General features: G+C 45.5%; 1 protein-coding gene across 9 annotated transcripts in view; it reads left to right on the top strand.

Moving 5' to 3' along the window:
- eif4g1a (eukaryotic translation initiation factor 4 gamma, 1a) overlaps nucleotides 1–27,023 on the top strand; it is a 42,837-nt gene that overhangs the window by 11,983 nt on the left and 3,831 nt on the right. For 5 of the 9 annotated variants that reach the window (XM_041895943.2, XM_041895945.2, XM_041895944.2 and 2 more), the window contains 21 exons: nucleotides 538–633; nucleotides 1,242–1,396; nucleotides 4,985–5,071; nucleotides 5,659–5,737; nucleotides 5,889–6,881; nucleotides 7,044–7,132; nucleotides 11,872–12,052; nucleotides 13,464–13,597; nucleotides 13,838–13,984; nucleotides 14,898–15,299; nucleotides 15,566–15,712; nucleotides 16,081–16,314; nucleotides 16,542–16,646; nucleotides 17,828–18,151; nucleotides 18,496–18,625; nucleotides 18,899–19,001; nucleotides 19,542–19,822; nucleotides 20,076–20,200; nucleotides 20,378–20,550; nucleotides 21,016–21,141; nucleotides 26,681–26,762. In XM_041895943.2, the coding sequence (XP_041751877.1) occupies nucleotides 538–633; nucleotides 1,242–1,396; nucleotides 4,985–5,071; nucleotides 5,659–5,737; nucleotides 5,889–6,881; nucleotides 7,044–7,132; nucleotides 11,872–12,052; nucleotides 13,464–13,597; nucleotides 13,838–13,984; nucleotides 14,898–15,299; nucleotides 15,566–15,712; nucleotides 16,081–16,314; nucleotides 16,542–16,646; nucleotides 17,828–18,151; nucleotides 18,496–18,625; nucleotides 18,899–19,001; nucleotides 19,542–19,822; nucleotides 20,076–20,200; nucleotides 20,378–20,550; nucleotides 21,016–21,141; nucleotides 26,681–26,762 (4,193 nt within the window). The remainder of the gene's footprint in view (nucleotides 1–537; nucleotides 634–1,241; nucleotides 1,397–4,984; nucleotides 5,072–5,658; nucleotides 5,738–5,888; nucleotides 6,882–7,043; nucleotides 7,133–11,871; nucleotides 12,053–13,463; nucleotides 13,598–13,837; nucleotides 13,985–14,897; nucleotides 15,300–15,565; nucleotides 15,713–16,080; nucleotides 16,315–16,541; nucleotides 16,647–17,827; nucleotides 18,152–18,495; nucleotides 18,626–18,898; nucleotides 19,002–19,541; nucleotides 19,823–20,075; nucleotides 20,201–20,377; nucleotides 20,551–21,015; nucleotides 21,142–26,680; nucleotides 26,763–27,023) is intronic. The other 4 variants (XM_041895947.2, XM_041895946.2, XM_041895940.2 and 1 more) reach the window with 3 other exon arrangements.

Below are 27,023 nucleotides of genomic sequence, written 5' to 3'. Positions count from 1 at the left end.
AGTTGATCTTACAATTGCTCTTGTAGTTGCACTTGTAGTTGATCTTACGGTTGGCCAGTCAGTTGATCTTACGGTTGGCCAGTCAGTTGATCTTACGGTTGGCCAGTCAGTTGATCTTACGGTTGGCCAGTCAGTTGATCTTACGGTTGGCCAGTCAGTTGATCTTACGGTTGGCCAGTCAGTTGATCTTACGGTTGGCCAGTCAGTTGATCTTACGGTTGGCCAGTCAGTTGATCTTACAGTTGATTCATTGCTGTGTGGCCTTGCTGGTTGTGTGTGGTGGTTTGGCCTGGCAGTGTGTGTGTGTATGGTGGTCTCTGTTCTCTCTTTAGGATCCAAGGCTATATGTATGTATGAATGGGTTATGGCTTTGGTTCAGTCTATCATTCTTCTCACCTGCTGCTTCTTACTGCCTTAACACCCTGCTTACCTCTGGTTCCCTTCTCCTTCACTCACTCTGCATTGGTCTCTTCCTGTCCTCCCCCTTTCATATTCCTTCCCTATCTCCCTCTCCTCCCCCTGTCATGTTGTGTTCAGAGCCCTCTCTGGCTGCGAGGGAGAGGAGAGGGGGCGGGCGAGAGAACGGGCGTCTCTCTCTCCACGGTGCTCCTCTCACCTCCCAGCGCTACCCCGGTGAGTAAGTGTGTGTGTATTTGCGTGTGTGTGAGTAAGTGTGTGTGTATTTGCGTGTGTGTGTGTACGCATGTGTGTGTTGCTCAGTATGTGCTGGGCTGCATCTTTGTCTGCCCAGCACATAGTAGGTGTTTTTGTTTGGTTTGTAGAGGTTCTTTCCCCTTGTGTTTTGTTGCGGATGCATGTGGTTATTTTAGCGTGTGGTTATTTCAATGCGTGTTTAGTCTGTATGGTATGTCTGTGGCTCTTTCAGGGTATGAATGTCTGTGGCTCTTTTAGGGTATGAATGTCTGTGGCTCTTTTAGGGTGTGAATGTCTGTGGCTCTTTTATGGTGTGAATGTCTGTGGCTCTTTTTTTTAGGCTGTGAATGTCTGTGGCTCTTTTTTTTAGGCTGTGAATGTCTGTGGCTCTTTTTTTTAGGCTGTGAATGTCTGTGGCTCTTTTTTTTAGGCTGTGAATGTCTGTGGCTCTTTTTTTTTAGGCTGTGAATGTCTGTGGCTCTTTTTTTTAGGCTGTGAATGTCTGTGGCTCTTTTTTTAGGGTGTGTAGCGTTCCATGCGGTGTGTTTTACTTCCCTCCCTTTCTCCCTCCCCCCTCCCCTCTACAGCAGGTGCCTACTACCCGGCCCAGCCCCAGTACAGCCACACACCCCCTGTCCAGACCGCGCCCGTCATGATAAGCCCCGCCCAGCCCCAGCAGCAGGCCCTGCCCCCTCAGCCGACGCCGACCCAACCACCTGCACCCAAGAGGGAGCGTGTAACGGTACTGCATTTCCACTGAGACTATACCCCGGTGTTTGGCCTAAACACTCAGACTTTTGAGTTTCCACTAGGGATGTTAGCCGCCGAAAATACATTTGACCGGTCATGCTTATCGGGCAATTTGCATAATTTAGCGGAATTAAATTGGCGAGTGTGTATTTTCGTTAGTAGTCATGCATGTTATTTATCACATGCGCACAGCATACAGAGCCTAGTTTGAGGAGTGGAATATCCTATCACCTGTCAGACAGTGCGAGAGTAGCTCCTCACTGGAGTGAAATGTGCTTTTGTAAGCCCAGTCATTGCGCAACAAATTCTAAATGCAATCGCGTGTTAAACTTTGATGGCCACTATTTAAATGGAGCTATTTTTATTTGTCAATCAACTCGTAAATTAAAGGGCGCTTCCCATTCGCCATTCGAGTGCATAGGCTATAGTCAACGGTATGCAGGCTATCAGCGCGTCACCCACCTCTTTGCAATGTGAGCTTGAGGCAGTAATTGTCTGAAAGCTGAACGTTTTACTTTACTTCAAATAATGAGGCATGTCTTACCTTGCTTCAAAGTAGCCTTGCGAAAATCCATCCATAGAAACGTCGAGACAATTATTTTATAAAGAGTTCCTGATGCCATTAACCAGCTTTTGTCTCCTGTTCTATTTGTTTTCATATCAACTTTCTTTCATTGTCCAGAAGCCGAAGGCACAATCCTAGTTATATTAGCAACCCATCCTAGTTGTTGTTATAGATTCCCCCTCTTTCTAAGTTTCTAACTGATAATCTCTGTCACATATGGAACCGCTCGCATTAGGTGCGCTGTTTAGACTGGTGTTTTCCAGAGAATTGCATTTTGGCTGTAGCCTTTTGACTGTAAAACGATAGGCTTGCTATCATTGCATGTTTCCATTAAGCGCTTCATGAAAAATGTCTGGTCCTTGTATGCATGCATAGTATCAGAGAGGAAGAACAGAAGCGAGACCTCTCGCCAAAATCAGTCTAAAACAAGCCCAATGCGTTTCTATGTCGCCTGCCTTCCAGCCTTGGGACGACTACCATTATTAGAGCAGATCTCTGATAGTATTTTACTGTTTGGAAGTCATTTAACCGTTTGTTAAACGGTTAATGAGGGTCAGTTAGTCGGCATCCTTAGTTTCCACTAAGTATATTATTTGCGCATTTCCACTGAGGATTTACCCCAATGTTTTACCCAAAATGCTCAGACTTTTCTGTCTCCGTCTACGTGGACTATCACCCGTGTCTCACTGGGCCATGGCTCCGGTGGACCTGCTCTAGTTTGGAAGCAAGGCCCTGGGTACTTTTCAGCTGGCATTTACTAGAGCCTGACCGATATGGGATTTCTGGGTCCGATACCGATTTTTAGGGAGGCAACAGTCACCGTTTACCGGTATATTTGCATAAGTATGTATTTTTTTCAGAAGTTCTGCTCCAAAGGATTAACAGATACTCTGATGATTTCTTAACTAAATAATTTTAGAACATTTTATTTGTGGTTTACATGATATCCACCAAAAAGCAACGATATATCCTCTAAATCAGAAAGTAAATACAAAACACTTGTTCAGTTTACCTTCTTAGGTACAACTTAAAGATGTAGATAAAGGTGAAAGAAACGCACACCTATTTAGGCGAGGTGCTGGCTGACGGCGTAAAACACTTCAAAAAGAAAAGGAAAGCCGCACACTCTAGGAGCTCAGATGCAATAATTTAATATCTTAATAACCAACGTTTCGACAGACAAGCTGTCTTCATCAGGGTATAATGACAAACACTGCGGGTCACTGGTTTATATAGTGTCAAAGGACACACGCAGGTGTCTGTAATCATGGCCGGGTGTGGCCTAATAGCATTGGCCAATTCACAGATAAAAACAACATACAAAAAACATGGATAGCATATGATCATAGATACATAGCTACATAGGCCCACAACATTTACAATGAATAGCTAAATCACAAGAATGGCTTCAAATCAAAGTCTACGTTGAGACCGAAGGGAGCAAGGGTCTTTAAATTAAGGATCCAGGCAGCCTCTCGTTTTAACAATAAGTTGTCGAGGTCACCCCCTCTCCTAGGGAGGGTGACATGTTCGATGCCGATATAACGTAGGGAAGAAATCGAGTGGTTCGATTCCAAAAAGTGGGCAGCGACTGGGTATGTCGAGTTTTGGCACCTAATGGTGCTACGATGCTCCGAGATTCGTACTTTTAATTCGCGCTTTGTTTTACCCACATAATTTTTACCACAAGGACAAGTTATAAGATAAATAACTGCCTTAGTGGAACACGTAATAACACCTTTGATTGGGATCTGTTTCCCTGTTTGGGGGTGTTTGAAGGATCTACATTTGTAAGTGCCATTGCATTGAGCACAGCCGTTACACTTGTAGTTTCCATCCGGTAGAGGCGCAAATAGACGATGCAATCTGACTGACAATCTATTGGCTATATATTTCAGCTGCAAATGGCATGCGCTGATGACTGAATGTTAATGCAGGAAAAAGCTTGCCGCACTGGTTTTAGCCACACACGTTCTAATTTAGCTAGCTAACAATCTTATCTCATCTCATCATGAGTGTAAGCATATGGCCTGAATGATAGATCTGTACCAACTAAGTAAACCACTAACATAATAGGCCAGACAGTAAGTGTTCTTTTTGTATCAAGGATGAGTCTGTGTTCACTTTGGCTCCAATCCAGTGTTTGCGCATAAACAGCACAGATTGCTTGCTTTGCTAGCTAGGCTAAGTAACTTGTTGGCTAGATGGAGCCTAACTACATTGCTGGTTAGCTAGCCAGCTAACGTTAATCAAGTGAGCATGTGATGACAGGGCTACTTGTTTGGTGAAGTGTACTTGTGATTATTTACTTATTCAAATATACGCTGTTGACTTATGGGCTGAATGATGTTCAATGAGCAGTTTGTAGAGCGCCCTCTTCAGGCAACCATTGAAAATTCCAAAAATGACCGCAAATGAGCACACGTATTTGTTAATTCTATGTATATAATATTGGCGCGTTATTGGTGGAATAAAGACAGATACAAATGTTTCTGTGAAAGGTTCATATCGGCCGATTTAATGTCTTAAGTTTAACACTACTTACGGAAACACAATAACACTAGAGCTTACATTTCACATAAAACACTGGAGGCCCACTGGTGTGGGGATAAATCTCAATGAGAAAGCACCATATGAGCCAAAAAATACCTACACTGACATGGGCTCAGACTGGGCCAGTGTAGGACTAGTTTAGACGGTAGGAGGGGTGACGGGAGAAGAGAATGGGACTTTATTTAGGCCTATTTAACCAGTGTCATCGGTGCAAAACGTTTTGCAACGGGAAATGAAAACTAGCATTTCATGCATATTGAAAGTTCAGTCCCTCCCAGTTTCGGTCAGTTTTCTTCTGTTTGGCGCCTAGTGAATAAGACCCAGGCTAGTCAGTTAATAGCACATTTATATTTGCAATGACCGCTTGGGGCGATGTGATTGTCTTAATACTATAAAGTAATTTTTAGAACTACAGTATAGACTGTTTAACCTCATCCTGCCCCCCCTTCTCACCCCTCCTAGATCAGAATACGAGACCCCAACCAGGGGGGCCGTGACATCACAGAGGAGATAATGTCCGGGGGAAGGGCTTCTTCCACCCCCCCACAGGTACGTATCACAACCCACTGGGGCCTGTTCAGGAGCATGTAACGTTACAGAATGCACAGATAGGAACATTGTTGTCCAATTATTAGATTTCTTGCTGTTAACATCCTGAAACTTTGTGATTTGGTATTTATCATATGAAAAAAAAAAAAAAAGCAGAAATGTATCATATGGAACCGATATGATTGTCAGTCAGATAGAACAGGGAATCGTGTCAGCTCTATACATTCTAGTTCAATACATTCAACGTTAAGTGTTTCACATCACTCAATACATCCCCTGATTTCTCCTCCTCATTGGAATCATTCCCAGTGATGAGCTCAAAATGCAAGTTTGGAATCCTGTGGCTTTGAGATGATTCCACAGCGATGATGTCATAGAGGAAACCAGGAAGTTTGGAATGGAAGCCAGATGTTCCATGCAGTTAGTGTTTATTTTTACGGTTGTTGTGTGTTGTCGCCAACTCTCAACTCGGCTGGTTTTGATCAACCAGGCAATGGGATAGCATTAGAAAAAAACTGTTAGTATTTTGTATCTAGTATATTTTTGCAAAGCTAGTTTTGACGTTGCTTCCTGTTTTCTGCCGCTAGTCCTTCACCACAGAGGAAGAAGGTCCTGCCCAGACCAACGGAGAAGTTACTAAACCCTTCACCATCGTGACGAGAACAGGTGAGCCTCCTCTCAGGTCTTGTGGTACTACAATGTCTTTACAGCCACATTTTGCCAGCATGAATTGAAAAACTAACTTGATCGTCAGGGATTGATTGCAGTACGTTAAAGGTCCCAAACAGTTCCCAACTGATTTCCTTCTTTGTTGCAGATGAAAACGCAGAACCCGCGGTTTGCAAAGCGACGGCCGCCGAAACCCCGCCTCCAGTGTCGGCAACTCCAGAGCCTGCCACCGCCACTGTCCCACTGGAGGACAAACAGGAAACCGATGGCCAGGTTGCCCCGCCTACTGAACAGGTCGTCAGCGAATCAGCTGCCCCCATGGCGGGAATGAGGGCCGAGGTGCCCATCCCACCAAGGGAAGACCAGGCCCCTGCCCCCTCCCCCCTGGCAGCTTCTACCTCCCCTCCCCCTGCAGAGGTACAGACTCCACCCCCCGCCACCACCATCGCTCAGGCCAGCCACACGGTGGGCACTGGTATGACCCCCGCGGTGATGGTAGTGACCCCCGAAGGTCCTTCCACACAGGTCGAGCCTCTGGCTGCCCCAGCATCTGTGGAGAAGCCTCCTGCCCGGGTAGTGGAGGAGGTAGTGGTGGAGAAGAAGGTAGAAAAGGTCAAGGAGGAGCCTGCAGTTAACACCAATCCAGAGGTAGTGGCGGCTGTTGCGGTGGCGTTCGCAAAAGAAGACACTAAACCTGCTCCACGACCTGTGACCCCCATCGCTATGGCAACGGTCAACGATTTCGCCCCGTCCTTGAAGTTGGTGGCGGCTGTGGAAGCTCCCACTAAAACTGACAGCGTGGTGTTGCCGCCAGCGCCTAAACAGAAAGCCGCTGTTCCCGTGACTGAGCCCGTCTCTGCCCCCGCTCCTGCCGCCACTCCCTCTGTCCCGGAGGTGGAGCCTGCCGTGGCCCAAAAGGTGGAGCAGCCGCCCCTGTCCAACGGCCTCCCCCAGGAGGACCCCGACGAGGTAGACGCCCCCGTGGCTGCACTAGAGCCTACCGCAACGGCAATCACAGAGCCTGCCACTCCCCCACCTCAGGAAACTTCTAACCCTGCGGCTGCTGCAGTGGCAGAGGAAGAGGAGGATGCATCCCCAGTGCCCTCGTCCAGCAGCCCTTCAGAGGACACGTCTATGCAAGGTAAGAGGGACGTTTTCTTTCTGGTCAGGTCACTTGGTCAGGAAAAACTAGCATGTGCACCAAGGTTTTGGTTTGGCTGAGGCACCCAGAGGTTCTTCGTGGTGTGGCTTCAGGTTTTGATGTAAGAACTTTAATGTAATGCTCCTGTCTTCTCTCTTCTAGCTGCTGTGTCTGTGCCAAAGAAGAAGAGGAACATGAAGGAGCTGAACAAGAAGGAAGCCATCGGAGACATGTTGGATGCCTTCAAAGAGGTGTGTCTGCGTTCGTGCATTGAATAGAGCGGCCTTATGAAGTCAGAAACTATCCTAAACAGTTGTCCGTGACCACCTTTCAAGGTGCACCAGTAGTAAAGCTTGAAAACGTGTAAGATTGTTACTTACAGCACTGCATGGTATCTGCAGCCAGCCGCTACTCCGGTTGGACTGTTCATTAGGGTTGGGCGGTATCCACATTTTCATATAGTCTTACCGTCCTTCTCTTATCCCGGGATCTTCTTGGGTATGACGTTACAAGCTTGGCACACCTGTATTTGTGGAGTTTCTCCCATTCTTCTCTGCAAATCCTCTCAAGCTCTGTCAGGTTGGATGGGGAGCATTGCTGCACAGCTATTTTCAGACCAAGATTTTTATTTGTAATACATGTTTTTGCTTTGTCATTATGGGGGATTGTGTGTAGGTTGATTAGTGGCAAAAACGATTTAATCCATTTTAGAATAAGCTGTAACGTAACAAAATGTGGAAAAAATGAAGGGGTCTGAATACTTTCCGAATGCACTGAATATGGGTAGAAGCAGACAGGGCCAAGAACCAAGAGGAGAACAAACACAAGGAAATCAGGATAGCACTGGCAGCTGTACAGAACTCATCCAAAGCGCTTTGACTTCTCAAACACGGCAGAAAGCTACACTATATGAGGCCCGTCTCTTTATTAATTCAGCCACTTACTTAGATAACTAGCAAGTTAAACAAAATTAATCGCTGAACTCACCTTTTACCGGTTTCTCCCGTTGTGCTATTTCCAAACAAACACTTGACTGGCTCAACTGTTCTGGGGAACTACGGTAAGATGCACAATGTAATATAACTGAGTGAAATTAAGAACGCCATCGGCTTCATATCCTAACGTATTGCACAAGTTGACTGCAGGTAATTACTTAAAGTAGCTACATATATAACAATTTATTCAACTTAAAATAAATAGTTTCAAATGTATTGAAAAACCATCCCGTGGCTATTTCCAAATACCCCGGTATACGGTATACTGCCCAAGCCTACTGTTCGTTAGTCAGTGCAAGAGCAACTCTGCATATGGCATCGTTGGTCTCCATGTCTCTGTGCCTGGAGCCCTGGTATGTCTGTCGAGACAAACATTTCACTTCCCAGCAAGTTTATCAGTAAGCGTCCGATTTGCTAATTGAAACTTGTATCTTCAAAAGAGAAGAAGGGGGAAAAAGGACTGTTACTCAGCAGTGTTTTCCACTAGCGTCGGCTAAATGGCCGATTAGACTCATTTTCAGCCGGCTCCTTTTTCCACTTGAATTAGGCTACTTTTCAATTTGATAGTCAGAAAAAAGTCTGCCGAGCCCTCATGAACGATATGCATCTTCTAGCGATCTATTGATAGGACAGACTCCTGTCAGTCACAAAGTGAGCGCTGACAGGGAAACACTGCTGGTTTGACAGTCTGCAGTCTGTCCTGCCTCTCGGTACCTGGGTGTGTGCGCTGTGGTTGCAGTCACATTTCTTTACACGGAGGGAGAGGGCATGATGCTCCTTCGTCTCTGTGATTGAATTTGCACATCCAATATAATGTGGTAATAATGAATCGAAATCCACTTAACCTATTTACTGGCACATTCATTTATTTTCTTTAGCTTGTTTCATATGCAGCCACAGAGGGGTGGGGCATGGGATATTTACTGTGCTTTGATTTATTGACTAGCAATAAGCTTGACTAGTTTATTAAAGGTGTCGAACTGACTGAATAAAGTCGATCTCGTATCCTTGCCATTCATAAATCATAGAACAAAGTTACACTGAGTGTACAAAACATTAGGAACACCTGCTCTTTCCATGCCATAGACTGACCAGGTGAAAGCTAGGATCCCTTATTGATGCCACTTGTTAAATCCATTTGAATCAGTGTAGATGAAGGGGGTGAGACCGGTTAAAGAAGGATTTTTAAGCCTTGAGACAATTGAGACGTGGATTGTGTATGTGTCATTCAGAGGGTGAATGAGCAAGACAAACGATTTAAGTGCCTTTTGAACGGGGTATGGTAGTGGGTGCCAGGCGCACTGGTTTGAGTGTGTCAACAACTGCAACGCTGCTGGATTTTTCACGCTCAACAGTTTCCAGTGTGTGTCAAGAATGGCCCACCACCCAAAGGATATCCAGCCAACTTGTCAACTGTGGGAAGCATTGGAGTCAACATGGGCCAGCATCCCTGTGGAACGCTTTCGACACCTTGCAAAGTCCATGCCCTGACGAATTGAGGCTGTTCTGAGGGCAAAAGGGGGTGCTACTCAATATTAGGAAGGTGGTTGCTAATGTTTTGTACAGTCAGTGTATTATATCCATGGTATCGCATCGTAAACTAAAGATCTCGTTTGTATTTTCGATATGAAGTCCATCAGGACTTGCCAGACAGTGACGTTAAAGTGAATGACTCGTCAGTAGCCAATCGCATCGGTAAGAGAGACGTTCAGTTGGCTCCCTAATTTGCATACTGGTAGTGTTTTTGGCAATTATTTGTGGATTAAATTATGAAAACATTAGACTAAGATTGTGAATACCATATACAGTGGAGGAAAAAAGTATTTGATCCCCTGCTGATTTTGTACGTTTGCCCACTGACAAAGTCATGATCAGTCTATAATTTTAATGGCAGGTTTATTTGAACAGTGAGAGACAGAATAACAACAAAAAATCCAGAGAAACGCATGTCAAAAATGTTATGAATTGATTTGCATTTTAATGAGGGAAATAAGTATTTGACCCCTCTGCAAAACATGACTTAGTACTTTAGTTGGCCACCAGGTTTGCACACGTCTCAGGAGGGATTTTGTTCCACTCCTCTTTGCAGATCTTCTCCAAGTCCCATTTTCTATGGGATTAAGGTCTGGAGACTGGCTAGGCCACTCCAGGACCTTAATGTGCTTCTTCTTGAGCCACTCCTTTGTTGCCTTGGCTGTGTGTTTTGGGTCATTGTCATGCTGGAATACGACCCATTTTCAATGCCCTGGCTGAGGGAAGGAGGTTCTCACCCAAGATTTGACGGTACATGGCCCCGTCCATCGTCCCTTTGATGCAGTGAAGTTGTCCTGTCCCCTTAGCAGAAAAACACCCCCAAAGCATAATGTTTCCACCTCCGTGTTTGACGGTGGGGATGGTGTTCTTGGGGTCATAGGCAGCATTCCTTCTCCTCCAAACACAGCGAGTTGAGTTGATGCCAAAGAGCTCGATTTTGGTCTCATCTGACCACAACACTTTCACCCAGTTCTCCTCTGAATCATTCAGATGTTCATTGGCAAACTTCAGACGGCCCTGTATATGTGCTTTCTTGAGCAGGTGGACCTTGCGGGCGCTGCAGGATTTCAGTCCTTCACGGCGTAGTGTGTTACCAATTGTTTTCTTGGTGACTATGGTCCCAGCTGCCTTGAGATCATTGACAAGATCCTCCCGTGTAGTTCTGGGCTGATTCCTCAAAGTTCTCATGATCATTGCAACTCCACGAGGTGAGATCTTGCATGGAGCCCCAGGCCGAGGGAGATTGACAGTTCTTTTATGTTTCTTCCATTTGCGAATAATCGCACCAACTGTTGTCACCTTCTCACCAAGCTGCTTGGCGATGGTCTTGTAGCCCAGTATAAAGTATAAAAGACACCTGGGAGCCAGAAATCTTTCTGATTGAGAGGGGGTCAAATACTTATTTCCCTCATTTAAAATGCAAATCAATTCATAACATTTTTGACATGCGTTTTTCTGGATGTTTTTGTTGTTATTCTGTCTCTCACTGTTCAAATAAACCTACCATTAAAATTATAGACTGATCATTTCTTTGTCAGTGGGCAAACTTACAATATCAGCAGGGGATCAAATACTTTTTTCCCTCACTGTAGGTACCTGCTTCATTTTTCAATCATACCTGTATTGCAGATAGCTGAGAAAATGCCTCTTAAAAGGAAGCTTGAAGCCTGTACTTCTGTGGGTCAGTTGCTAAACAAATATTTTATTTACAGATGACATGCTGCAATTCAGAATTGTCGTTCTAACTCTTCTCTTAATACGTATGGACCCAGAACTTAATTGAGCATCTGTTCTGTTTATTTTAGACCCATTTATTCATTAGAAAAATTGCCCATTACACAATTTGTTTGATTTTGTAAGTCGCTCTGGATAAGAGCGTCTGCTAAATGATGAAAATGTAATGTTAAATGTAATTTTAAAATTGAACCTTTAATACCTTTTTTTCAAGGTAAATTACATAATTTGAAGAACAAACATAATTGTGGCAATTCATATCTTGCAATAAAATACTTTAATCTCAAGAGAAGGCAGGTTAAAGGTCATATTGGCCTAGACAATATCCAAAACAACTAACAATACACTGAATTCATACATTTTCAGTAATTTAAATTGTAAACACAATACCACAACAAATTATTCCAATCTGGGACGTAAACTCAATAAAGTATTGAACAATTTCACTGTGTATTTCGGATGGAATCAAGGCATTGGAATGAACTAGAGGCCACAAATAGAGCTTGTTCTGCAAAAATGTCATAACCCAGCCCAGGGGAGCCTGGCTGGCTACTTTTTCTATTTGGCTGGCTACTCCATGTGCTTGTGGAAAACACTGGTTACTCACCCCAAATCCCCTAACCTTAACCACAAAACTGACTTGAGGTCAGCATGTAGGGGTCTCAACTTCCTTCTACTCTCTTACCCTTCAATCTTCCTGTGCCTTCTCCCCTCTCTCGTCCATACAGGAGAAGGAGGCGGCACCCGCCCCCGAGCCCTCGTCAACTCCGGCAAAGCCCAGCCCTGTGGCCCCTCCCTCCGTGGCGCCCGCTGAAGCTCCAGACGAGACGTGGGAAGAGAAGGAGGACAAGCATAACGCCGACACGCCCCCGCTCAAACCGGGCGACCTCAAGTACCAGTACAAAGGAGGTGGGTGGCCCCTTAGAAATTACTGAAGATATCAGTCAAGTCATGGCCTCCCGAGTGGCGCAGTGGTCTAAGGCACTGCATCGCAATGCTAGCTGTGGCACTAGAGATCCTGGTTCGAATCCAGGCTCTGTCGTAGCCGGCCGCGACCGGGAGACCCATGGGGCGGCGCACAATTGGCCCAGCGTCATCCAGGGTAGGGGAGGGAATGGCCGGCAGGGATGTAGCTCAGTTGGTAGAGCATGGCGTTTGCAACGCCAGGGTTGTGGGTTCGATTCCCACAGGGGGCCAGTATGGGAAAAAAAAATTTTTTTAAATGTATGCACTCACTAACTGTAAGTCACTCTGGATAAGAGCGTCTGCTAAATGACTAAAATGTAAATGTGACAATGAATAGCTAATATTCGTTGATTGATTCTTTGTGAGAGGTATCCTAATTTTTCCCCTCACTTGAAATGTCTCATCGTTGAAATGTGCAATGAACTGTCTGTTTCTATAACCACGGATTTTATGCGAGTCAAGTCATAGCGTATAAAAATAAATCGCAACAGCAGTGATGGAAACACAGCTGTTATCGACAGACAATATGTTCGTTTGATATGGTGGGATCTTTTGTTGGTAAAATGCATTATACGACAAATTGTGGTGGAAACAATTTCTTGTGTGATTGTTGATAGAATTACTATAATGCCGAGGTAAATTTGCAGTCATGCGATGCTATGTTGTGTGGTCCTCCCACTATGACTTGGAAAAGCAGACACAGTTTAAAGGGCTACAGATTTAAATAAATTATGATGAACTTCACAGGGTGGTGAAAGTACACGGTGAAGAGCTTGATGCTCCTTTCCAATAAATATCGAGGGTCTTGTGACATGATGATCGCTGCTAGTTAACAAATGAATGATCTTGCTATTATCCATCTCATCATAAAACCTAACATGTCCACTTTATTAGCGAACTGTTGTCTAGAGAGCATGCGCAAAAACCAGATTGGGCAAGTTTGCCATTTATCGCAACAGTTTTTGTGACTAAACCATCGATAGAGTGGAAAATGCAATGGAAACGCATTGAACTTGTTTTTTTATTCGGTGCATGAGAACTTTAGCGCAAAAGTGTTGTATGTGCACTACGTCATCGCCCAGCCTTTTATCTGGAAACAAACCTCTGGTGGAAAAATGGACAGCTTGTTAATGCAGATATTATAATATTCGCTTGAAAATCTATGGCAAATTGGATGGAAACCTAGCTACTGTCAAAGACCCCCATTCACTCATGTGTATGGCCAGCGTTATCCCTAATGAAATACATTCTTATAGATTTGGTTGGGTGTGTTACAACAACAGCTAAGCAGTATAGAGTCCTTTGTAGCAAATTCAACCATTCAAACTCTCACACTCCCTTTTCCTCCGAACAGAGCAATGGAAGCCTATCGACCCAGAGGAGAAGAAGAGGTACGACAGAGTGTTCCTGCTGGGCTGCCAGTTCATTAGTGCCAGCATGAACAAGCCAGAGGGCCTACCTGTCATCAGCGACGTGGTGCTAGAGAAGGTAAGCTATACCATCAAATCAATTCATTTTATGATCCAGTATGGTGACTTTTTTATAGGCATCCAGTTAGAAATGTATTATTCACAACTAATAACGGTGCTTTGAAATAAAAGCGATTATGCTCTAGTGCAAATTTTAACACATCCCATATCTCAATCAGGTGCTTTTCTACTATCTCTGTCCCAATGTTAATTTCAATGTCAAAATCATAAGTACTTAATTCTCTGTTTCTCTATGTAGGCAAATAAGACCCCCATGCGCCCAGCAGAGCCTGGTCGCAACATGATGAACGCCGGGCCAGACTTCACCCCCGCCTTCATGGGTAACCTGGGCAGACAGTCCTCCGGAGGAGGGGGACCACGGGGCCCTGGAAGGGACCATATGGGAGTGAGTATGGCAGTGTGTTGGGTGTGTGTCAGTGCATAATTAGAGGACTCATCTTTGCTAAAACAGGTTATAGCCATCCAGTGTCTAACTCTATGGTCAGTGCATAGAGATCCTGTAATTCAAGACCAAGATGGACGATTGTTTGGTCAAAGTAATAAAGATGCCCATATAGTGTTCTATTTATTTCTGTTGATTCAGTGTGTTGTGTGTGTTCAGAGTGTGTTTTGTGTATTTGTTAGGTATGTGGGCTGTTGGTGTGTCAGTGTCTCTTGGAAAGCATTAGTCATAGTTCATAGTACATCATAGTATGTCACTCTCCAAATGTCTATCTATCCTTCCTCCCAAAGTGTTCACTGATTTGGAAGGAAATGACTGGTGTAATAAATATGGTGGAAACTCCCACTAGCCCATGCCTCCACCAATCCAATGCTATTAGATTTGTGGGAAGTAGGGAATGAGTGACTTCAGGAGAAAGGAGATATCATTGCATTCACCCTTTTGTCACGTGTTTCTTTCAAACAAATTATTTGATTTGATCATCAACCAATGATTTATTGTGAGCATCTAAAGATAACCATTCAATTGAATACTGTTCTGACACTGCCATTGAGTGGAACTGGCCCTGCTCTCTACCTTGTTGCTGTCTAAAGCTGTGCTCTGGTAGTGAATGATTGACAGCCCTGTGTGTTTGTAGAGTTCATAGACCTCATCTCCTCTACATGAGGTCCTGACCTGTCCTTTCTGTCTCTCTTATCTCTCTCTACCCCTCTCACCCACACCTCTCTTGCTTTTTCCCTCCTCCTTTCTCCCTCCTTACACCCCCCGTCTCCCTCCCTCCCCCTTCCCACTCCTCCCCCTCCCCTCCCTCTCTCTCCCCTTACAATTCATCTCTCCTCTTCTCCACCTCCCCCAGCCCCCCGGACCGCGGCGCTCCCAGCAGGGCCAGCGTAAGGAGCCCCGCAAGATCATCACAATCTCCTCATCGCTAGGCGGCGACGTGGAGCTCAACAAGGCGGAGAAGGCCTGGAAGCCCACAGTGAAGAAGGCGGTGACCCAGGGCCGTGGGGCTGCCCCCGAGGATGAGGAGAGCGACGACCCCGAGCAGGCCAAGACCCAGGAGCTGTTCAAGAGGGTCCGCTCCATCCTCAACAAGCTGACCCCTCAGATGTTCCAGCAGCTGATGAAACAGGTCACAGAGCTGACCATCGACACGGAGGAGAGGCTGAAGGGAGTGATCGACCTGATCTTTGAGAAGGCCATCTCCGAGCCCAACTTCTCTGTGGCCTACGCCAACATGTGCCGCTGCCTTATGGGGGTGAGTGAAGCGACCAACGTTGTTTGGGCGTTCCATGTTAGTCTTTTTCTGTCCAGTCTCGCTCTCGCTCTCTCTCTCGTGTGTTAGGACCACTGCAGTATAGTGATGGAATTTAAGAACTCAAGGAGCTGAGGACAAGCCCTCTTTCTTTCCTGTTCGCACTCTCTTGCATATTTGCTTCTGTCGTCATCCTACTGGACATAAACCAAACAGACCTTGAACTAAACTTGTATTTTTCCTTGTTTCCTTTCATTGTCTCTTCCCAGTTGAAAGTGCCCACCACAGACAAACCAGGAGTGACGGTAAACTTCCGCAAGCTGCTGCTCAACCGTTGTCAGAAGGAGTTTGAGAAGGACCAGGATGATGACGTGATCTTTGAGGCCAAACAGAAGGAGATGGAAGCCGCCAAAGAGGTAGGGGATGATTAATTTCACATTACATTTTAGTAATTTAGCAGACGCTCTTATCCAGAGCGACATACAATTAGTGCATTCATCTTAAGATGGCTAGGTGAGAACACATCACAATCATATCAAGTACATTTTTCCTCAAAGTATTTATCATCAAAATCAGTACTAGTGGGAAAAGAGAAGTGGCTTTTTTTTGGTGGGGGGGGGGATTCAATATGTAATATTGAAAATCGATGCAGGCATTCCTTTTTAAAATTCAAGATTCGACAAGCTAGTTTGATAGACAACATGTGTAATAGATCCGTTTCACCCTCCATGCACAATAAAGCTTTGTGAACTTTCAAACTAACCTCGGACCTCTCTTCTCCCAGGAGGAGAAAGCCGGTCTGAAGGCGGAGCTGGAGGAGGCCAAAGACAAGGCGCGGCGGCGGTCGCTGGGCAACATCAAGTTCATCGGCGAGCTGTTCAAGCTGAAGATGCTGACGGAGGCCATCATGCACGACTGCATCGTCAAGCTGCTGAAGAACCACGACGAGGAGTCGATAGAGTGCCTCTGTAGACTGCTGTCCACAATCGGCAAGGACCTGGACTTTGAGAAAGCCAAGGTACGCAGAAGAGAGAGACACACACACACACACACACACACACAGTTAGATGGACACAGGCACGCACACTCACTAATACACAGGGACACGCACACAGGAACAGACGCGCGCGCGCACACACACAGAAACAGACATGCACTCACACTGACATAATTTCCTTTGCAGAAATGAGAATGGCCACACACATACACCCACCCCCAGTCTGACTGTCCCTCTGTCCCCCCCAGCCCCGTATGGACCAGTACTTTACCCAGATGGACAAGATCATCAAGGAGAAGAAGACCTCGTCTAGGATCCGCTTCATGTTGCAGGACGTCATCGACCTCAGACGGGTACAACTACACCTCCCTCCATCCCTCTATACAATGTTCTCCCTCTTTCTGTATCTTCCTCGCTCTACCTCTCTCACTATCTCTCTACCCCTCTCTCTCTTACTCTCTACCTCTCTCGCCCCTCTCTCTCTCTCACTATCTCTCGCCCTCTCTCACTATCTCTCATTCAATTCAAAGGGCTATATATATATATATATATATATATATATGGGTTTATCAAAATTGGATTTGTTTTCGAATTCTTTGATCTGTGTAATCTGAGGGAAATATCTGTCTCTAATATGGTCATACATTTGAGGTTAAGAAGTGCAGCTCAGTTTCCACCTCACTTTGTGGGCAGTGTGCACATAGCCTGTCTTCAATTGAGAGCCAGGTCTGCCTACAGCGGACTTTCTCAATAGCAAGGCTATGCTCACTGAGTCTGTATATAGTCAAAGCTTTCCTTCATTTTGGGTCAGTCACAGTGGTCAGGTATTCTGCCACTGTGTACTCTCTGTTTAGGGCCAAATAGCATTCCAGTTTGCTAGTTTTTTTGTAAATTCTTTCCAATGTGTCAAGTAATTATCTTTTTGTTTTCTCATGATTTGGTTTGGTCTTATTGTGTTGCTGTCCTGGGGCTCTGTGGGGTCTGTTTGTGTTTGTGAACAGAGCCCCAGGACCAGCTTGCTTAGGGGACCCTTCTACAGGTTCATCTCTCTGTAGGTGATGGCTTTGTAATGGAAGGTTTGGGAATCGCATCCTTTTAGGTGGTTGTAGAATTTAACAGCTCTTTTCTGGATTTTCTGCTCTGCATGCATTATTTGGTGTTTTACGTTGTACACTGAGGATATTTTTGCTGAATTCTGCATGCAGAGTCTCAATTTGGTGTTTGTCCCATTTAGTGAATTGGTTGGTGAGTAGACCCCAGACCTCACAACTGTAAAGGGCTATGTGTTCTAGAACTGATTCAAGTATCTCTCTCTCTCTCTCTCTCTCTCTCTCTCTCTCTCTCTCTAACTCTCTCTAGCTTTCTTTCACTTTTCCTTCTTCCCTTTATTTGTCTTCTGTGCAATAGTATCATTAACGTCATGGCATCACAGTAGTTACCATAGTAATTTACCATATGGCTCTAACGCCCCCCTGCTTATCTTAGACTTTAAAGAGTCATCTCTCACACCCCCTCTCTCTCTCCCTCCCTCCAGAGTGGCTGGGTGCCCCGGCGAGGGGAGCAGGGCCCTAAGACCATTGACCAGATCCACAAGGAGGCTGAGCAGGAGGAACAAATGCAGCAGATCAAGGTTCAGCAGCAGCTCATGTCAAGGAACGACGGAGGTGGACGAGGAGGAGGTGGTGGTGGAGGAAGAGACGGGAGGGGGGGAGACAGAGACAGAGGAGGAAGGGATCAGGGGGGCCGCGGGGGCCAGGGGGGAAGGGGCAGCCAGCCCCAGGACGAGGGCTGGAACACAGTGCCCATCTCCACCAAGAACAGACCCATCGATACCAGCCGGCTCAGCAAGATCACCAAGGTGAGGGGAGAGTTTCTTAATGTTTAGAACTACTAAAGGAACCTGTGTTTTGACTACATTACGAACACATGGGGTTCCTAATTCTGGGGGGAGAATGTAAACAAAAGCGTACATATTGCCTTTTTGTGGATCACAAGGATGCTTTTTGTATTTGTCATTTAGAGCATGACAAGGTGAAGAGTTGTGTTGTCAATGCTATTGCCTAGATGTCATCCTGGTGAACTTTCTTCACTTTATTAGACATTTTTCATCAATTTTTATACCAAGTCAAGTCCAACTGAGATGGATATCGTTTTGGTATATCACCTCTGCGCTCTTAACCTTTTTGAGCTCTCCCCCACTAGCCTGGTGCTCTGGACTTCAGCAACCAGCTCCTTGCGCCCCAGCTCGGGGGTAAAGGCATGTGGGGCAGCTGGGGCAAGGGCAGCAGTGGAGGCACCACAGGAGCCAAGCCTGCTGCCGGAGCTGAACCAGGTAGGGACACATACGGACGTTCAAACACGCTTGACACACGGGCAAGACTTAACATGGAGTCGGGTAGAGGCCTACTTCATACAAACCTCAAACACACACAGATATCCCTCACATAAGGGAAAAACCTCAACAGAAATGGCACACCTATACACTCTTAACACGCACACACACACACACCTATACACAGACAGTTAACACCTACCATTTGTATTATGTGTGTATTGACCTCTCGTTCTCTCTCTCTCTTTCTCTCTCTCTTGGTCTGTTCTCTAGCAGCGGAGACTGGCCGTCCGGCCACCGGCAACCGTTTCTCTGCCCTGCAGCAGTCTGCACCCCCAGCATCCTCCTCAGACGCTGACCGCAGGGTACCCCAGAGGTATCTTCCTGATCTTTATCTCCACTCCTCTTCTCTCTGCCCGACCCACTCACACATCTACTTTCTACCCCTTTCTCTCTCTCTCTCCCCACTCTCTTCTCTTTCTCTCCCTTGTTCCTCTTTCATATCTTTCTCCTCCTCCCTCTCTCTCTCTCTCTCCTATTTCCTCTTTCTCCTCTCAATAATCTCTCTCCTCCTCTCTCATAACTCTCTCCTCCTCTCTCATAACTCTCTCCTCTCTCCTCTCACTTCCTCCTCTCTCATAACTCTCTCCTCCTCTCTCAAAACTCTCTCCTCTCTCTTCCTCCTCTCTCATAACTCTCTCCTCCTCTCTCATAACTCTCCTCCTCTCTCATAACTCTCTCCTCTCTCCTCCTCCTCTCTCATAACTCTCTCCTCCTCTCTCTTAACTCTCTCCTCTCTCTTAACTCTCTCCTCTCTCATAACTCTCCTCCTCTCTCATAACTCTCCTCCTCTCTCATAACTCTCCTCTCTCCTCCTCCTCTCTCTCATATCTCCCCCTCTTCTAACCCTCTGTAGGTCCAGCTCCAGTCGTGACCGCGGCGGGGACCGGGACAGGTTTGACCGCTTCGAGCGGCGCGACAGCAGTCGTGATGAGCGTGGCGGCAGTCGCGACACCCACCCCTCTATCACCAAGCGCAGCTTCAGCCGTGAGACAGAGGAGCGTAGGAGCGATAGTCGCACCCCTACGGAACCCCCTGTCCGGCACGTAGCCAGCATGACTGACGACAGGGACCGAGGCAGCAGAGACCGGGGAGGCAGCGGTAGCCGGGACAGGGCTCCCAGCAAGGAGGCTGTTGGTAGGAGACTATACACACACACACACACACACACACACACACACACACACACACACACACACTGCATTCAGACACACACACACACACACACACACACAGTGCATACACACACATGCTGCAACACACACATTGGATGCACGCACGCGCACACACACACACACTTAGTGTATGATATGTGTTAGTGTATAATTGTCTGTTAGTATATACTAGTGTGTTACTTTATATCTATAATGTGTGTGTTGTATCTGTGCAGTGAAGCGTGAGACAGCCCCCACTCCTCCCCCCACTGCTCTGACCAAACCGACCATGACCGAGGAGGAGCTGGAGAAGAAGTCCAACGCCATCATCGAGGAGTACCTCCACCTCAACGACATGAAGGTACACACAGGCCACAGCAATGACATGACGGTATACACACACCCATATCAATGACATGCGCACACACACACACACACACACATCCGTTTCATGACAAAGATACACACACATTCGGAGGCCTTAGCAAAGCTAACTGCCCTATACTAAACCCCTGTCGTTCCCCGTCCGGCCCTGTAGGAGGCACTGCAGTGTGTAGTGGAGCTGAACAGCGCCTCGCTGCTCTTTGTGTTTGTGCGGAACGGTCTGGAGAACACTCTGGAGCGCAGCGCCATCGCCAGAGAACGCATGGGCCTGCTACTGCACCAGCTCATCAAGGCTGGCTCCCTGCCCACAACAGAGTACTACAAAGGGTAAGGGGGGTGTGTGTGTAGTACTTCCCTGTAGACCAGGTTGTGTGCTAGGAGGGAGAGACAGACACGGGAGAGAGGGGGAAGGGCGAGAGAGGGTCGGAGAAGGGTGAGAGAGCGAGGGGTAGGGAGAGAGAGAGGGCTATGGGGAGGGAGAGAGGGGTAGGGAGAGGGTGGGGGGGAGCGAGAGAGAGGGCTCTGGGGCGAGAGGGATGGGTGGGGAGGGGTAGAGAGGGGTGGGGGGAGCAAGAGAGGGCTAAATGGAAAGAGGGGAGAGGGGGGAAGAGCGAGAGGTAGGGAGAGCACGAGGGAGGAGCGAGGGGTAGGGAGAGAGAGTCGGGAGGCGGAGAGCGAGAGAATCCTCCACACAAGATAGTTTTCCAAATAAATTATTAGTTTGCTTTGTTCACTGTTAGTGTGTATGCTATGAGTAAGGTTTTTTACCTGGTTGTGTGTTTTTTATCATAGGCTCCAAGAGATCCTGGAGGTGGCTGAGGACATGGCCATAGACATCCCCCACATCTGGCAATACCTGGCTGAGCTCATCAACCCCATGCTCCACGAGGGAGGCATCCCCATGGGACAGCTCTTCAGGTGAGGCCCAGGCTCTATAGGCTGCCTCGGTTCCAACTCTGGAGGTCATTGTCATAGTGTTGATGCCAGAAAGGCTTTGACTGATGCTTCACTTATGGATGAATAGTTAAGAAGTGATGGGCAAACTCAGTCTCAATTTGACTGATGTAATAGATATATTAATTAAGAACTTTAATGAATGAGAACTTTAAAGCGGAACTGACAGCATTTTAGCAACATGAGAATCTGTTCATATACACCCCCAGGAAGAATGACACCTTTTTTTTTTACAATATCTGACGAGAGAGATGGTAATAAAAAATTCATAAATTCATAGAATGTTTGGGAATGACGTATAGAAATGCATTTGAGGAAATTCTATATCAATATAGAGTGAGAAAGTGGCCCTGTATTTGTACAATTATTAGACACTGCAGTAAATAAAACCTAATAAAAACATCTGTCTTGTCCAGGACCGGAGTCTACACAGACCACACCATAGTCAATCAGAGCTACAGTAGGTTTATATGCTAATAAGCCGTTTGCCACACAGGCAGTGTTGCCTAGAATATTTAGCAAGTTTTCAGACCCCTCCAGCGGCTTCTATTGGTAAAAGACTCAAGTGACAAATTCAGCTACTTACACAGGCATTTTTTAAATTTAAAATTTTAAATGTAACCTTTATTTAACCAGGTAAGCCAGTTGAGAACAAGTTCTCATTTACAACTGCGACCTGGCCAAGATAAAGCAAAGCAGTGCGATAAAAACAACAACACAGAGTTACATATGGGGTAGACAAAACATAAAGTCAAAAATACAACAGAAAATAGAAAATATATATACATTGTGTGCAAATGTAGCAGGTTATGGAGGTAAGGCAATAAATAGGCCATAGTGCAAAATAATTACAATTAGTATTAACACTGGAATGATAGATGTGCAAATAGAGATACTGGGGTGCAAATGAGCAAAATAAATAACAATATGGGGATGAGGTAGTTGGGTGGGCTAATTTCAGATGGGCTGTGTACAGGTGCAGTGATCGGTAAGGTGCTCTGACAACTGATGCTTAAAGTTAGTGAGGGATATAAGAGTCTCCAGCTTCAGAGATTTTTGCAGTTCGTTCCAGTCATTGGCAGCAGAGAACTGGAAGGAATGGCAGCCAAAGGAGGTGTTGGCTTTGGGGATGACCAGTGAGATATACCTGCTGGAGCGCATACTACGGGTGGGTGTTGCTATGGTGACCAATGAGCTAAGATAAGGCGGGGATTTGCCTAGCAGTGATTTATAGATGGCCTGGAGCCAGTGGGTTTGGCGACGAATATGTAGTGAGGACCAGCCAACAAGAGCGTACAGGTCACAGTGGTGGGCAGTATATGGGGCTTTGGTGACAAAACGGATGGCACTGTGATAGACTACATCCAATTTGCTGAGTAGAGTGTTGGAGGCTATTTTGTAAATGACATCGCCGAAGTCGAGGATCGGTAGGATAGTCAGTTTTACAAGGGCATGTTTGGCAGCATGAGTGAAGGAGGCTTTGTTGCGAAATAGGAAGCCGATTCTGGATTTAATTTTGTTTTGGAGATGCTTAATGTGAGTCTGGAAGGAGAGTTTACAGTCTAACCAGACACCTAGGTATTTGTAGTTGTCCACATACTCTAGGTCAGACCTGTCGAGAGTAGTGATTCTAGTCGGGTGGGCGGGTGCCAGCAGCGTTCGATTGAAGAGCATGCATTTAGTTTTACTTGTGTTTAAGAGCAGTTGGAGGCTACGGAAGGAGTGTTGTATGGCATTGAAGCTCGTTTGGAGGATTGTTAACAGTGTCCAATGAAGGGCCAGATGTATACAAAATGGTGCCGTCTGCGTAGAGGTGGATCTGAGAGTCACCAGCAGCAAGAGCGACATCATTGATATACACGGAGAAAAGAGTCGGCCCAAGAATTTAACCCTGTGGCACCCCCATAGAGACTGCCATAGGTCCAGACAACAGGCCCTCCGATTTGACACATTGAACTCTATCTGAGAAGTAGTTGCCATCATTCACTTTGAACTGGACTGTGTGTTTACAGGCAGTAGCAACAGCGTGACTTTAGATCATTAGAAAGCATTTGCCAAAAGCCACAAAATACACCTGAATGGATTTGAATGAATATGTAAATCCCACAGGGAGTCCTCTTACATTTGGGAACTTTACAGTCCTATTGATCAATTAACCATGAAAAGGTAGGCTCTCTCCCTCAGTTGCCTTGCACATCAACAAGATCAACAACTGTTAGCCAGAGCGAGATGAGCTAAAATCTACCAAGGGACAGTAGATAAACCCTATCAAATGTTTTCAGCTTGTAGTTGGACATCAAAATTGCACTGATGAACGATGGGGAATAGTAGCCTGCTCGCCATTCTGCAGCTTGCCTGCCAAAGTGTGGTGTAGTTGTATATTAAATATTCGGACATTGCTCGTTAATACCTCTAACAGAAAGTACAAGAATGATATAAATGACATATTCTGAATCGTCTGTTGATAGCGAACAAGTTACATCCCTTGTTTTTTGCAATTTGGTGTCATTTTCTTTTTGGAGGTGAAATGTAGCTAAAACGTTGCTGTCCTCCACTCAGAGGGTTAAGGGACCGTCTTAAAACTGCAATGCCTACTTTTGCAGGTTAATGTCAATAGCTTCTCAATCACATGACATATAGCTCTCAAATAAATTTGACATTGTTCAGAGACCTCTTCTCTCGAATCCACAGCAATTTGTTAAGTTAAACTTTTTCTTTTTTTTAATCACTTTACAGAGAAATGTGAATCACTTATCTAGCTATACCCCATAGGACTTGCATGAGTACAACCAAATGTTATCGGTTCAGGGACCTCGCCTGTCCAATCTACGGCAATTACGTTAGTATGTTTTTACTTTGGCTGTTTTCTAAAAAAAATATTTGCGTAATGTATAAATAATACTTCAATAGCTTCCACCCCATATCACTTGCATGAATTCAACCAACTGTTATTGGTTCAGGAACATCGTCAATACAATCTAAGGCAATATTTTTGACATATAATGAAATAAGTCATAGAAAATAGCCAAAGTTAAATAATACAAATATAATTACTGTAGATTGTGCAGATATACAGTGGGGAGAACAAGTATTTGATACACTGCCGATTTTGCAGGTTTTCCTACTTACAAAGCATGTAGAGGTCTGTAATTTTTATCATAGGTACACTTCAACTGTGAGAGACGGAATCTAAAACAAAAATCCAGAAAATCACATTGTATGATTTTTAAGTACCGTATTTTCCGCACTATAAGGCGCATCGGAGTATAAGCCGCAGCAGCTAAATTGAATGATATTGAATGATGTGTACATATATAAGCCGCACTGGACTATAAGCCGCAGGTGTTTTAATGTTTAATTACCATATGTAAGGGTTCGTGCACAGAGGGGATTGTCGGGAAAGAGACAAACTGTCTCGCTCTCGTAATGTCTGTCTGTCTTGCTCTCGTTCTGTCTCTCGTTCTCTCTCTCGGTTCCACTTTTACTTTTGCGCGCTACCTGTCTCACTCTTTTCCGGCCTCCAGCTTTTCCTGCCGGAGCCCGGCGCTTAAAGGTGGGTGGCGCGGACCGGTCATAGAGCCCATAGAGTTAAAGTTGGTGGACTGTAACCTGTAAAATCCATAGATTTAGGAGGTCTTCTAGTGGCCATTAGCTGTAAAAATCCATAGATTAGCCGCACCGTAATTAATTTGCATTTTATTGCATGACATAAGTATTTGATACATCAGAAAAGCAGAACTTAATATTTGGTACAGAAACCTTTGTTTGCAATTACAGAGATCATACGTTTCCTGTAGGTCTTGACCAGGTTTGCACACACTGCAGCAGGGATTTTGGCCCACTCCTCCATACAGACCTTCTCCAGATCCTTCAGGTTTCGGGGCTGTCGCTGGGCAATATGGACTTTCAGCTCCCTCCAAAGATTTTCTATTAGGTTCAGGTCTGGAGACTGGCTAGGCCACTCCAGGACCTTGAGATGCTTCTTACGGAGCCACTCCTTAGTTGCCCTGGCTGTGTGTTTCGGGTCGTTGTCATGCTGGAAAACCCAGCCACGACCCATCTTCAATGCTCTTACTGAGGGAAGGAGGTTGTTGGCCAAGATATCACGATACATGGCCCCATCCCTCCTCCCCTCAATACGGTGCAGTCGTCCTGTCCCCTTTGCAGAAAAGCATCCCCAAAGAATGATGTTTCCACCTCCATGCTTCACGGTTGGGATGGTGTTCTTGGGGTTGTACTCATCCTTCTTCTTCCTCCAAACACGGCGAGTGGAGTTTAGACCAAAAAGCTCTATTTTTGTCTCATCAGACCACATGACCTTCTCCCATTCCTCCTCTGGATCATCCAGATGGTCATTGGTAAACTTCAGACGGGCCTGGACATGCGCTGGCTTGAGCAGGGGGACCTTGCGTGCGCTGCAGGATTTTAATCCATGACGGCGTAGTGTGTTACTAATGGTTTTCTTTGAGACTGTAGTCCCAGTTCTCTTCAGGTCATTGACCAGGTCCTGCCGTGTAGTTCTGGGCTGATCCCTCACCTTCCTCATGATCATTGATGGCCCACGAGGTGAGATCTTGCATGGAGCCCCAGACCGAGAGTGATTGACCGTCATCTTGAACTTCATCCATTTTCTAATAATTGCACCAACAGTTGTTGCCTTCTCACCAAGCTGCTTACCTATTGTCCTGTAGCCCATCCCAGTCTTGTGCAGGTCTACAATTTTATCCCTGATGTCCTTACACAGCTCTCTGGTCTTGGCCATTGTGGAGAGGTTGGAGTCTGTTTGTTTGATTGAGTGTGTGGACAGGTGTCTTTTATACAGGTAACGAGTTCATACAGGTAATGAGTGGAGAACAGCAGGGCTTCTTAAAGAAAAACTAACAGGTTTGTGAGAGCCGGAATTCTTACTGGTTGGTAGGTGATCAAATACTTATGTCATGCAATAAAATGCAAATTAATTACTTAAAAATCATACAATGTGATTTTCTGGATTTTTGTTTTAGATTCCGTCTCACAAAAATAAAGTGTAATTGCCGTAGATTGTACAAACGTTCAAGTTCAGTATAACTAGATAAGTGATTCACATTTCTTGCTAGGAAACCACATGGCACCTGCATCTCTAGCTGTAGCCACAGAAAAATGATATGGGGGGAAAAGTCGGCCACTCGTCCAATGACAACATCCTCCCAGCAGTTAGCTAGCTAACGTTAGGCTCCAATAATTGTTGGACTATCAAGACATTTATTGGTGAATTATATTAATTATGCATTCAACAGCATCTATTCTGCCAACAATGCCTTACTGTACGTCATGGAATTTTAAATCAAATATAACCTGTTTTTAAAACCTCTTACGAAGTTGGTTTTGTAGCATAAACTGGGAATTTTATATTTTTGACTGATATTATGATTGTCTGTGTTTCATATCTGCAAAGTAGTTAAAACACTGTCAGTTCCACTTTAGAGAACCCTCAATAACCTTGACACTGTATGTGTGACTACAGGGAGATCTCCAAGCCCCTGATTCCCCTGGGTAAGGCCGGTGTGCTGCTGGTGCACATCCTCAACTTACTCTGCAAAGGAATGGTGAGTGTCTGTATGAACGCCATGTGTATTATACTAGATGAGGACTCTTCAACACTGTTCCTGGAGAGCTACGCTCCTGTAGGTTTTCAATCCAGCCCCAGTTGTAACTAACCTCATTCAGCTTATCAACCAGCTAATTAATTATTAGAATTCAGTGCGCTAGATTAGGGTTGGAGTGAAAACCTACAGGACGGTAGCTCTGAAAGAACAGGGTTGGAGAACCCTGTACCAGATAGATGGTGTGGTTTTGTTCAACTTTGT

This window comes from Coregonus clupeaformis, chromosome 14, assembly GCF_020615455.1.
Source record: "Coregonus clupeaformis isolate EN_2021a chromosome 14, ASM2061545v1, whole genome shotgun sequence".
Classification (NCBI taxonomy): domain Eukaryota; kingdom Metazoa; phylum Chordata; class Actinopteri; order Salmoniformes; family Salmonidae; genus Coregonus; species Coregonus clupeaformis.
The sequence above is the reverse complement of the archived record's forward strand: the minus strand, read 5'-3'. Positions and strand labels throughout refer to the sequence as shown.